This window comes from Cavia porcellus, unplaced genomic scaffold, assembly GCF_034190915.1.
Source record: "Cavia porcellus strain 051 isolate PalLab524CR breed Dunkin Hartley unplaced genomic scaffold, mCavPor4.1 scaffold_42, whole genome shotgun sequence".
In the NCBI taxonomy this organism is placed as follows: Eukaryota; Metazoa; Chordata; class Mammalia; order Rodentia; family Caviidae; genus Cavia; species Cavia porcellus.
Window position 1 is genome coordinate 3363572 of NW_026947525.1, and position 11955 is coordinate 3375526.

The 11955-nt window shown below is 40.5% G+C and overlaps 1 protein-coding gene across 1 annotated transcript; it reads left to right on the forward strand.

Moving 5' to 3' along the window:
- Positions 1-586: 586 nt before the first annotated feature.
- LOC134474911 (zinc finger protein 709-like) lies at positions 587-1864 on the forward strand (the record flags this gene model as incomplete). The annotated part of the gene is made up of 2 exons (XM_063243952.1): positions 587-995; positions 1143-1864. Coding segments are annotated over 2 exons (1131 nt in total), but the record flags the coding sequence as incomplete, so codon positions are not given.
- Positions 1865-11955: the final 10091 nt, after the last annotated feature.

An 11955-nucleotide genomic window follows, 5' to 3' on the forward strand; every position in this document is an offset into this window, starting at 1 on the left:
GAAATACAAAAGTGAAACATATGAAGTGGGGATTCAAACAGTGAGACTGCAAACAGTTTTGTTCAATTCTCCAAGAAAAGCTTAGTAATATGGTTATAAATCCTATATGTGATTTTTTCTTTACAGAAATGACAAGCTAGGGAAATCTTATGGACATACATCTTGGAAGCAGTGTAAAGAAGTATTCCTTTGTACTGCAGAAAGTAATGTGAATGTGAAAGAAACAGAAACACATGATGTTCAGATCCATGAAAAATATTGCAGTGGAGGGAAACCCTATGTATGTAAGCAATGTGGGAAAGTTTTTAAAACACGTGCATATTGTAAGGTTCATGTAAGAATTCACACTGGAGAGAAACCCTATGTGTGTAAGCAATGTGGAAAAGGTTTCATCCAACCTGGAAATTGTAAGGATCATGAAAGAATTCACACTGGAGAGAAACCATATATGTTTCCACAATGTGGAAAAGTATTCACCAGATCTAAACATTGTAAGCAACGTGAAAGAATTCACACTGGAGAGAAACCCTATGTATGTAAGCAATGTGGGAAAGCTTTTAACACACATGCAAGTTATAAGGTTCATGAAAGAATTCACACTGGAGAGAAATGTTATGTATGTATGCAATGTGGGAAAGCTTTTAAAACACAGGGAAATTGTAAGAATCATGAAAGAATTCACACTGGAGAGAAACCCTATGTATGTAAGGAATGTGGGAAAGCTTTTACCAGACCTGGATGTTGTAAGCAACATGAAAGAATTCACACTGGAGAGAAACCATATGTATGTAAGCAATGTGGGAAAGCTTTTACCAGACCTGGATGTTGTAAGGAACATGAAAGAATTCACACTGGAGAGAAACCATATGTATGTAAGGAATGTGGGAAAGCTTTTACCAGACCTGGATGTTGTAAGCAACATGAAAGAATTCACACTGGAGAGAAACCATATGTATGTAAGCAATGTGGGAAAGCTTTTAACACATGGGGATACTGTAAGAAACATGAAAGAATTCACACTGGAGAGAAACCCTATGTATGTAAGCAATGTGGGAAAGCTTTTACCAGACCTGGATGTTGTAAGCAACATGAAAGAATTCACACTGGAGAGAAACCGTATGTATGTAAGCAATGTGGGAAAGCTTTTACCAGACCTGGATGTTGTAAGGAACATGAAAGAATTCACACTGGAGAGAAACCCTATGTATGTAAGGAATGTGGGAAAGCTTTTACCAGACCTGGATGTTGTAAGCAACATGAAAGAATTCACACTGGAGAGAAACCGTATGTATGTAAGCAATGTGGGAAAGCTTTTACCAGACCTGGATGTTGTAAGGAACATGAAAGAATTCACACTGGAGAGAAACCATATGTATGTAAGGAATGTGGGAAAGCTTTTACCAGACCTGGATGTTGTAAGCAACATGAAAGAATTCACACTGGAGAGAAACCATATGTATGTAAGCAATGTGGGAAAGCTTTTAACACATGGGGATACTGTAAGAAACATGAAAGAATTCACACTGGAGAGAAACCCTATGTATGTAAGGAATGTGGGAAAGCTTTTACCAGACCTGGATGTTGTAAGCAACATGAAAGAATTCACAATGGAGAGAAACCGTATGTATGTAAGCAATGTGGGAAAGCTTTTACCAGACCTGGATGTTGTAAGGAACATGAAAGAATTCACACTGGAGAGAAACCATATGTATGTAAGCAATGTGGGAAAGCTTTTAACACATGGGGAAATTGTAAGGTTCATGAAAGAATTCACACTGGAGAGAAACCATATGTATGTAAGCAATGTGGGAAAACTTTTAACACACGTGCACAATGTAAGGTTCATGAAAGAATTCACACTGGAGAGAAACCATATGTATGTAAGCAATGTGGGAAAGCTTTTAAAACACAGGGAGATTGTAAGAAACATGAAAGTTCACATTCAATATAAAACCAGTGTATATAGGCATCATGAGAATGGTTTCAGCACATGTACATATTGCATAATGCATGAAAATCTTCACACTGGGCAGAAAACTTACATATGTAAGGAATGTAGAAAACGTTTCAGCAGAAATGCTCATTGTCCAATACATTATAAAATTTACATGGTTGAGAAACTCTGTGTGTATGTGAAGAACTTGGGAAAGCTTTCACCACACATGGATTTTGTAAAATACATCTATGACTTCACACTGGTGAGAAAGCCTATGTATATAACAATGTGGCAAAGCTTTTACTACATTGCAAAACACATGAAAGATTTCACACTGGGAAGAACCACTGGCTATGTAAGCAAGTGGAGACAGTTTCAGCAGCCAGATTGTAAGTGAAATACATGAAAAAAAACTCACACACGAGATAAATCCTATGTGCTATGGGAATACTCTCAGCACACATGATCATTGTTACATATCTGAAAGAGTTCACTGGGCAGAGATCCTATGTGGATTAACAATGTGAGAAATATAGCAACCCATGTTTCTTGTTAAATACATAGAAAAAGCATCACTGTTCAGAGAGTTTAGATCTAAGTTTACTTTAAAAATCCCAAGGAGTCCTGAAGAAATAATCAATACAGAAGTTAGATGTCAATATTTCTTCACAAATATTCCAGAAATGACAAATCTGAGGTGGGGCTCTCCTTAGGTGTACATGTTGTATGGTTTTCAGTTAAACACTTGTACCTCTCTAGATTTTTTAATCTAGATGTTTTTGTGCTTCAACATGGCATCTTATAACTAAACATGCTAAACTGAAATGGGCTTTTCACTTTCAAGTATGGATAGTGCCTCCGTACTTAATATTTTATCTTTAAACTTAAATTTTGTATTTTCTGGTGAATTGTAATGTTGTTTATTTAAAGAGGAAAAAAGTGTAGAAATAATACAGAATTTCAGAAAAATAAACAATAAGAAATCACTAGTTGATTAGTATCATATTGTCATCTTAGAAGTAGTTGTTCAAGTTACAAATTTAAAGCATACAAAGTGATATTCAAATAAAGACACTGTCATGGTTAACCTCAATGATCCACCAAAATGTTATTAATATGCCTATCTTCCTACACACTTTTTTTTCTTAAAGAGGGTAAGATTAAACATAGCAAAACAGAGCAAAACAGTTCATAAGGAAACAAGTTAAGGAAACACAGATTTCAAAGCAAGTCCACTGGAAATGTTCACTGTCTATCTTACTGTCTCTAGTTTTCTTCCAAATAGTTGTTCCCATTCTCACACACATTGAATATATACTGAATATTATAGAACTAATCAAATAATTACAGGATGATGCAAGCTTTTTCGATCTTCAAGACTGATTTTGGGGAAGTCGATAATGACTACCATAATGTCTCTCATTGTCTTTGTAGTAGCTGTCTTTATATTTATTATGCTGAAATGGAACATAAGAGACTAGACTAATATCACTCTGAACAGTGAATAATAGTATCCTGATAAGGAGAAAAGTGAGGAATTGCCTAAAAAAAGAAGGCAGAGGACATAGTTAAAAGTGTATCAAGATTTAAAAGCTACAGTAATCTTGTTGCTCTGTTTAGTTTGGTTATATTTTGTTCTGGTCTGTCTACTCATATTAGATTTGAGGGCACAGAGAGATAACCCAAAAATATCAGGTTATACCATGGTAATTATCCTTAATTTCCTATTAACTAAAACTGAATCCCTATATTACTTACATTGTCTTCTATGACTGATCTTTTTGAAGCTGGATTGTTTCAATGTTATTTGGCCTTGACTGATTTTATTCACATTTGGTATGCTTGCTGGTATCAAGTTCAAGAGCAGAGGCAACTACTCTGAAGATGACAAGATGTAAAAGATATCCATTGGTGAGCTGGGGATTTAGCTCAGTGGCTTAAGGCACCTTCCTGGCAAGTGTGAGGCCATGAGTTTCATCTCGAGAGCCAAAAATAAATAAATAAATAAAAGATATCCATTCCAGGTTTGATTATTTTTGTAATTAAAGAGAAGAAAGGAAATAAACAACAACGTAGTAAAAGGGTACAAGCAATACAAAATTTCAAGAAAAAATACAGTAAGAAATCACTAGTTAATAGGTTACATATTGTCATTACTAGGGTTATTTCCAAAAGATGAAAAATATTAACAAAAGATGCAAAATATAAAATAAAAAGTGGCCTTTATTCTGAGAACACAGAGAGAAATGACCGGCACCCCACCGCTGGCGTCCAGCGATCTCTCAGGCGGACACGTGGTGTGGGAGCCTGTAAATAGCCTCGGTTTGGGGTGGAACCTAAGGCGGGCATTAGGGATACACAGGGAGCCCATTGGTCCTAGGTTTGGCACCATATGTAAATTTCCAGGGGAGGGAAGATGGCATCACAGGTAACTTCCTAGGAGCAGGGGAGATAGGGCTTCCTGCTTCCAGTTGTGGCTTTCCTGGCTACAGTGTCCTATCTGGGCCAAAATCCTTTCAGTCATCTTAGAAACAGTTGTCCAAATTATAAAATTAAAGCATATAAAGTGGACATTCATACAGTGAGATTGAAGAAAGTTCTGCTCAGTGATCCAACAAAAGCTCAGTAATATGATTTTCCATCCTACACACGCAAGCATGCAGTTATATCCCTTAGACCACCTTCCTTTCCTCTCTTTTTTACAATAACAGTTACACGTTTTGAGTTTTTACTCCCACAGTTCTTATTACATTTTTTAAAGAGAATAAATCCTAACATGACTACATAAAACAGAGACAGTTAGAACAGAAGGATGGGCATAGTACATGATGCAAAAATAGAATATCAGATGATCAAAAATGGTTACCATTGTGCCTCTTGCTATTTTTAAAAAGAGTTGCTATATCATCAGGTATAATAGAATTGATCAAAACAGTACAGAACAAGACCAATAAAACCTACACTGGAAACCTTACAAGATTTCAAAAGAAGATAATAGTCAAACTATAATGGGCATTATAATAAATCTTATTGCCTCCAAAGTGGTTGTCTATACCCTCAAACTTGATACTATCAAACAAAATAGAATATAGTAAAATCAGACAGAACAAGATGTGGAGAGCAATACTGGGGTTCAAATCAGGTTAATAGGAAAACAAATAGTTACTATAACATATCCTGCTATTTTTAAATTTAGTTTTCCCTTAATTGAAAAAAAATAAAAAAGTTTAATTTTAAAAAAGGGTGGAGATTGAGATAAAAGAGGACATTGTAATAGAACAACACTGGTCAGAATGGAACAATTTAAGCATAATTGTGTTTCACTCCCAGATAATCTAACAGTAGTCACCGTAGTGCCTCATTCCTTGAATTATTTGAGTATAACTTCGTATACGATAGCATCAAGCATATCAAGATAGTGCGAAGCCATTCAACAGAATGAAAGAATTACAGGGTATTTAGAACCAGTTAACAGAAAACGAACAATGGTTTCTATATTATCTACTTGCCTATAAAAATTTTTCTTTATACTGTCACATATAGTAAAATATAGTAAGATACAACATGTTAAAACCAGTGGAAACAGATAGCTTGTTAGAGAGGGACCACCCTTGCACCACTGAGATTGAGCCCAGTGTTGATCATGTTGGTTAATTTTGAATATGCTGGTGAGTTAACGTTGCAAACATTTAGCTGAACAATTTTGTTTATGTTTGCTTGGAATATTAGCCAACAGAGTGTTTTCTTTTATATTATTTTTAACACATTATTGTCTGGCTTCATTCTCAGGATAACTTTAACTTTGTCACTTAAAAGAAGTTGGTGGTGGGTTTTCCTTCAACTTGATCAAAGAATTGAAAAACAATCAGTATTTATTCTTTATTATATACTGGATAAAATTCACCAGTGCACTTTTTGTATCCTGGCTTTGTTGTTGTTATTAAGAAGCTGTGATTTTTACCCATTGCCTGTGCTCCTTATTGCTCTGTTCATCAGACTATTTCCTTCTGATGCATGTGGTTTGGGGACATCAATGGACACCACATATCCATTAAGGGTCACATCTCATTTTACTTACGGATGCTACCATTTATTTTGTATCTTCAATCTATCTCTATAATACATAATTTTGTGAGTAACTCCTTTCAGTTACTCAGATTTAATGCACACACTTGCAGGGTTTGGTTATTGCTGGAGGAAACTGGGCCTGGTGAGGGTCTGGTCTCTAATTTAAGGCTTCATACCCTGACCTGCCTGCAGTGTACCCATCTCCTGACCTGCTCCCTGTAAACACCTGTCCTGCTCCATATCTACGGTGAGTCCACATGTGGCAGTTCAGATCTGCACCTGGGTGGAAAACATTCAGTCATGTTGGGCTCTGTAACAGACTGACCTCATACAGAGCTCCCCTGAGTGAGAGAGGGGCCCTCAGGCATGTAGGGAGGAGCTCTGGAACCATTCCAGCTCTCTCCTCTGCAGCATACAATGTGTGATGCTTTCCTGAGAACTTACTGATGGATGAGGCGGTCTGGACCAGGCCTTTTTTAGCCATGGTGTCCTGCACCTCTGCCTGGACCATCTCTCTGACTTTAGATCTCCACATAGATCTGAGCAGACTCAGTCTTCCTCTACCAGGCTCTAACTCTATGCTGAGGTTTCAAGTGAAAAGTCTGTGACCCTCAAATTCATCTTATATACATTTAACTTGGAAATTCCACTTCTAAGAGTCATTATAAAAATGAGATTGACAGACACCATATTCTCTTCTTAATAAGTTAAGATGTGGACTGTTAGAAACCATGAATGTTCCACAGCACAGCTGCTGAATTAATTATAAATTACAGCCACTGAAAATGCTGAAAGAAGGCCATGTCCTAGGCCATGTCCCCGATCTTTCCTGAGATTGAAGAGAGCTTGTGTCCTGGCTCTCTCTCCACCCAGCAGTGAAGAGACACAGGCCTGCACAGCAGGTGAGGACAGGAGAGAGGAGCTGGTCAATGGCAGACCTCTCATCCTGGGAGGGATGCCTTTGTGGTTTTTCCATTTTATTTTCCATTGCATTATTTATAGTGCTCCATTCAATATTGCTTCTCTTCTGTTCAATTCAGTTCAGAATAAATAGTTGGTATTTTCTTGAAAAGGTGAGTGAATTTGGATGACTTAATATTCTTTTATATGTAATGTAGGATATGCATATAGAAGAACATTCAAGCTTCACTTTATAAATATATAAATTAAGGAGTCTTTTTATTCAGAAAGGCAACACATCATTCATGACTAACTTTTAAACCCCCAACACATGAAGCCATGTGAATGCCACTGTGGTGGGTGTCCTGCCCTCCCTACCTGAGAAGTCACTGTGCTCATCTGTGTCTGGTAGAGGACACCCAGAATCTTCTTCAGAGTCCCTTTTTCCAGCAAGGAGGACTTGAATCTTCCTGTGCTCAGGTCAAACAGGGAGTGTGCAGCATGCAGAGGAGCCCAGCACCTCCTGAATTACACACACTTCCAGCACTGCATCCATGCTGCAGCCCTGCAGGCCCAATAAGGCAGAGCCATGAGGGTGCACCAAATACTCTGCCACCTCAGCCCCAGGGGCCTCAACTTCTGGGTGCTGGCCTCACCCTCCACCACTCTCCAGGCTCTGCTATGGATTAGACATTCATAGTGGGCCAGACACACCATCAGTGCCTTGGGGCAAAGTCCAATTTCCACAGTGACCCTTCCATTCTGCAAATTTTGATCCTTTCCTTTCTAAATGAGGCTGAGGCATTGGAGACAAAACCCCACACATTGGCATTACTTTTTGTTTTTCTTTCTTTTCCTCCTCCTCCTCCTCCACCTCCTCCTTTTATTTCTTCTTCTTCTTCTTCTTCTTCTTCTTCTTCTTCTTCTTCTTCTTCTTCTTCTTCTTCTTCTTCTTCTTCTTTTTCTTCTTCTTCTTCTTCTCCTTCTTCTTCTTCTTCTTCTTCTTCTTCTTCTTCTTCTTCTTCTTCTTCTTCTTCTTCTTCTCCTTCTCCTCCTCCTCCTTCTTCTTCTTCTTCTTTTTCTTCTTCTTCCTCTTCCTCTTCCTCTTCCTCTTCGTCTTCATCTTTGTCTTCTTCTTGGTTTCTTTGATGCTTCAAATACTTATTTAGAGGTGTGTTTTGCCAAAAAAAAGTTTCCTTGTCTTTTCACACCCCAGTTAACTGAAGTTTTTACAGATTTCTGCTGCAGTTCACACCCTATGTGTTTGAACACTCAAAATCCATTCTGCAGCTTAGTAGAATGAGTGAAGCAAAGCAGAAACTGAACTTGGGGATGTTACTGTGCTTTCCAACACTCCGACTCATATCTTTTTCCCTCAAAAATATGGGCTTCAGTAGCAGCTGAGTCTGCCACAGACAAAATGAGTTTCCTGCATGTATATCACACAATCGCAATCCTCTCAAGCACATTGTATCAGGTTTCTTATGGCCAAATTTGAAGAATTATTTCCAGTATATGAGAGGCTGCCACTGGTCCTGAAATCATGATGGAACTTTTTGTAAACACATAGTCTGATCTACACATAGTCTGGGGACAGAAACTAAGAGAGGCAGAGATGGCTGGAACAGATACAAACATCTCAAAATTGTCAAGCAACAGCAGCAACAAGCAGGAACCAAGTTGCTGAACTTTCACAATTGGGTGATGGAATCCTGTGGTGGATTGTGCCCTGGGTTTACAGAGGCAGCTCAGTAAATCTAGGTTGCTGCCTCGATCCCCCTTCCTTCAGTGCAATACAAACAGAAAGTCATGCACATGCATCATTTATTTGCAGTTTTTTTTATTGCAGTTACAAAACCTGTATTCCTGAGAGTCTACATCTCTGCCATAGCAGACCCACCAATGGGCATTACCATCATGTCTTGTAAAGGATCAGTTTATTTATACAAAACGCAGAGTGGTGTTCTCAGACTTGATTTTCCAGACTTGTGCATTTTCAGTCATTTCTTGAAGGGAAGCTAAACGATTTAGTTTGAGTAAACTTCAAGTGTGTTGCTGTGCTTCTGTGTGACATCCCTGCTGCCAGACCTGATGAAGGCAATAAATGAAGGATCTGCGGGAGGTTTAGATCCAGAGGGACACACTTTGCACAGATGTGTCAGGCAGGGCTGCCCCTCACCTGGCCACCCAGGCATCCAAATGCCTTTCTCAGTGCTGTCCCTGGCTTTGGGAGTCATTGGATTGCTGTGGAGATGCCCAGTGCACTGGCTGGCCCAGGGAAAACATTGTCATGCCATGAGTTTGTCATCCTTAACCCTGAAGCTCTGTGGCCTTGGGGCCAGGGCAAAGTTCCCCGCAGCTGCAGGGAACAGCATCCTCCAGACAACTCTCCTGTGCACACTCTATGTGGAGGCTAGCAAGGGTCCCAGTTCATTCCTGCTTCAAAGAGTAATGTGAATCAAACTCTTGAATATTTGTGCAACATTCTGTGTGGGAGAAAACTCTATTCTTGGTCCTAGGAGTTCTACTGAAGGCTGTTAAGAGCTTGGATGGGAGCTAGGAGATTGGGCTGTGCTCTGCCCCCCATGTTCTTCCCATTGTTGTTCAGCACCTGCCTTAAAATGTGTCAGTGGTTGGGGAAACAGCACATTTCAGGGATGTGTGCCTGCATGTATCAGGTTTAGGAGGCTCAGTGTTTTGTGTGCTTGTTGGCCCTGGTGATTCCCTTTGAGTTAGAAGAATTTATCATTTCCCTCACAAAATGGACTCATAAGACATCTTTCATACTTGTAATAAAAACCATCTATCTGACTACTGGTTGTAAAGAAAGGTTTCCTGTTGTGATTTTTGCATTATTGTCGTTTTTCAAATGCAATGAATCAGCCGTTTGTAGTTCCCTTTATATCACTGAAATCATGGAAAACATTTTCTGACATGAAAAGATGAGTACATACACAATGGTCTCTACATTTTCCCTATAGACTTTGTCTATCTGTGGTTTTCTCTTCTGTCAAACAGCAATAGCATCCAGTCTCCTCCAGGAATGTTTGGCCAAACAGAATCAGATGCACTGATATGAAAAACCCAGGGTAGTAAATCACAGTGAGAGAAAGGTCAGCGGTGGGTGGGGACTAGCAGGAGAGACCAGGGATATGGATGTGTCCAATACTGAGCAGAAAGCTGGAACTAAACAGATATACAGATTTAGATTGTGCCAATTGACAATGTGCTTACCTGTGACTCAACTGAACATGTGGAAACTAATGAAATCTTAACTTAAAATTAAATTATCTTAGAATTTAATGTTTCAAAGAACTATAGATTTAAGAGTAGAAATGAAAACAGAGAAATCAAAGAGGCAAAGTGAAGTGGAAATGAAGGGCCGGTACTTTGCAAGACTTGAGCCCTAAGTGGAGCTGAGGACACCTGCCATGGAGCCAGTGACAGATCTGCCTTGGAATTCCACCAGACTGGGTATCTGACCTTGATTTTCAGGTTGATCCCAGAGCTGTTGAGGTCATTGGAGGTGAGGCTGGCACAAGATCTAAAAGGAGACCTTGAGCTCAGTCCGGTACCAGCCCTGCCTTAGAAAAATCCCCAACTGTCCTTGCTCCTTGCAAGCCCCATAGCCTCCCACGGCCTGTCAGGGACAGCTCTGTGCACTAGTGCACCCCAGGCAACCTTCCTATTTTGCCTCACTCCACTCACTTCTGCATGCCTCTGTGTTGCAGGAGGCCCCAAGTCTGACAGTCTTTCTCTCTCTAAAGTGTCCCATGTCCTCCTCAGAAACCAACAGACCCAGGCCAATTCCTTCTCACTGTAGTTCTCATTTTCAGTGAGCTAGGCTTGGTCCAACTCAATCATATTTGGTTGGGCTGGTTGTCCCACCTTCCTCAGCAGCACCTGCCAGGAGCCAAGAAGGGAAACTCTGATCCTGAGGAGGACAGGTGTAAGCAGCACTACAGGTCTGGCCTCCCTCCCAAATGGCTCTCCCAGTGTATCCTGTGCACTAACCATAATCAGCCCTCACTTGCTGACAGAGTTCCCTGGACAGTGCTGTGACCACCTGTCCTCCACTCTTCAGGAAGCCTGAAATGCAACTCCCTTTACCACCCTTGTGGCATATTGCCTCTGTGAGAGAGAGGGTGGAGTCTGCAGTGTTACTTTAATCATGGGGGCTCAACAGGGTGCTGCTCTATAACTATCTGAAAAGTGAGTGGATAGTGGGAGTGCTTCCTGCCTGCCTTTCCTCCACCTTCAGTTTATATATGGATGCATCACCCCATTCTGTGTGCCTTCATGGGTCTCCCCTTCCCCTATTTTATGTCCATGTGTACAGAGGCCAAGAAATAGGGACACTCACAGTAAGGTGGGTAGTACCTGGTCAGTTCTACAGGGTGACTGTGTGGCCTTCATAATATGGAAGCACAAGAGCCCAGTCTTTGCATCTGCTCTGGTCACTGCATCATGGTCAGTGCCTGGTACACTGATGATTTAAGGCACCCACCAGCTCCCTCCATGATGTCTGTGTGGAACTGGGTCATCTGGCATCACCCAGAGATTCTTGCTCTGGATACCATGGAAGCACATGGAATGACTGCCCACTGTCCTACAGAGTGAAGACAACAGCTCCACCCATGTGATGGATCCTTGGCAAGAGGAAAAGCTTTCCCATGGGAAAGGAAAAACCACAAAGAATCCAAGGTCCCCGGTCTGAGGAGACCTAGTTTTAGACCCAACTCCTCCTTCCTACTTCCCTTGTCGACTTAGACAAGACACCTTGCCTCTCAGTTCCTTTCCAGTGTGTCCCCCGGAACTATGGCATCTGCTTCCTAGGGACATCATCAGAGGTGAGAGATGACACTTTTAAACCTTGTGGGCTGGTGTCATGTGTACACAGTATACAGAATTAGAGGTCACTTCCATGAAGGGGTGGAAGGGAGGTGAACACAGTGCACACAGGCCTGGTACCTGCTGTATGGTGGTGGAGATTACACTCACCTCCTGGAAATGTTTCCCTGGTGGCATCATGAGGGGGCAGAAGTTTATCA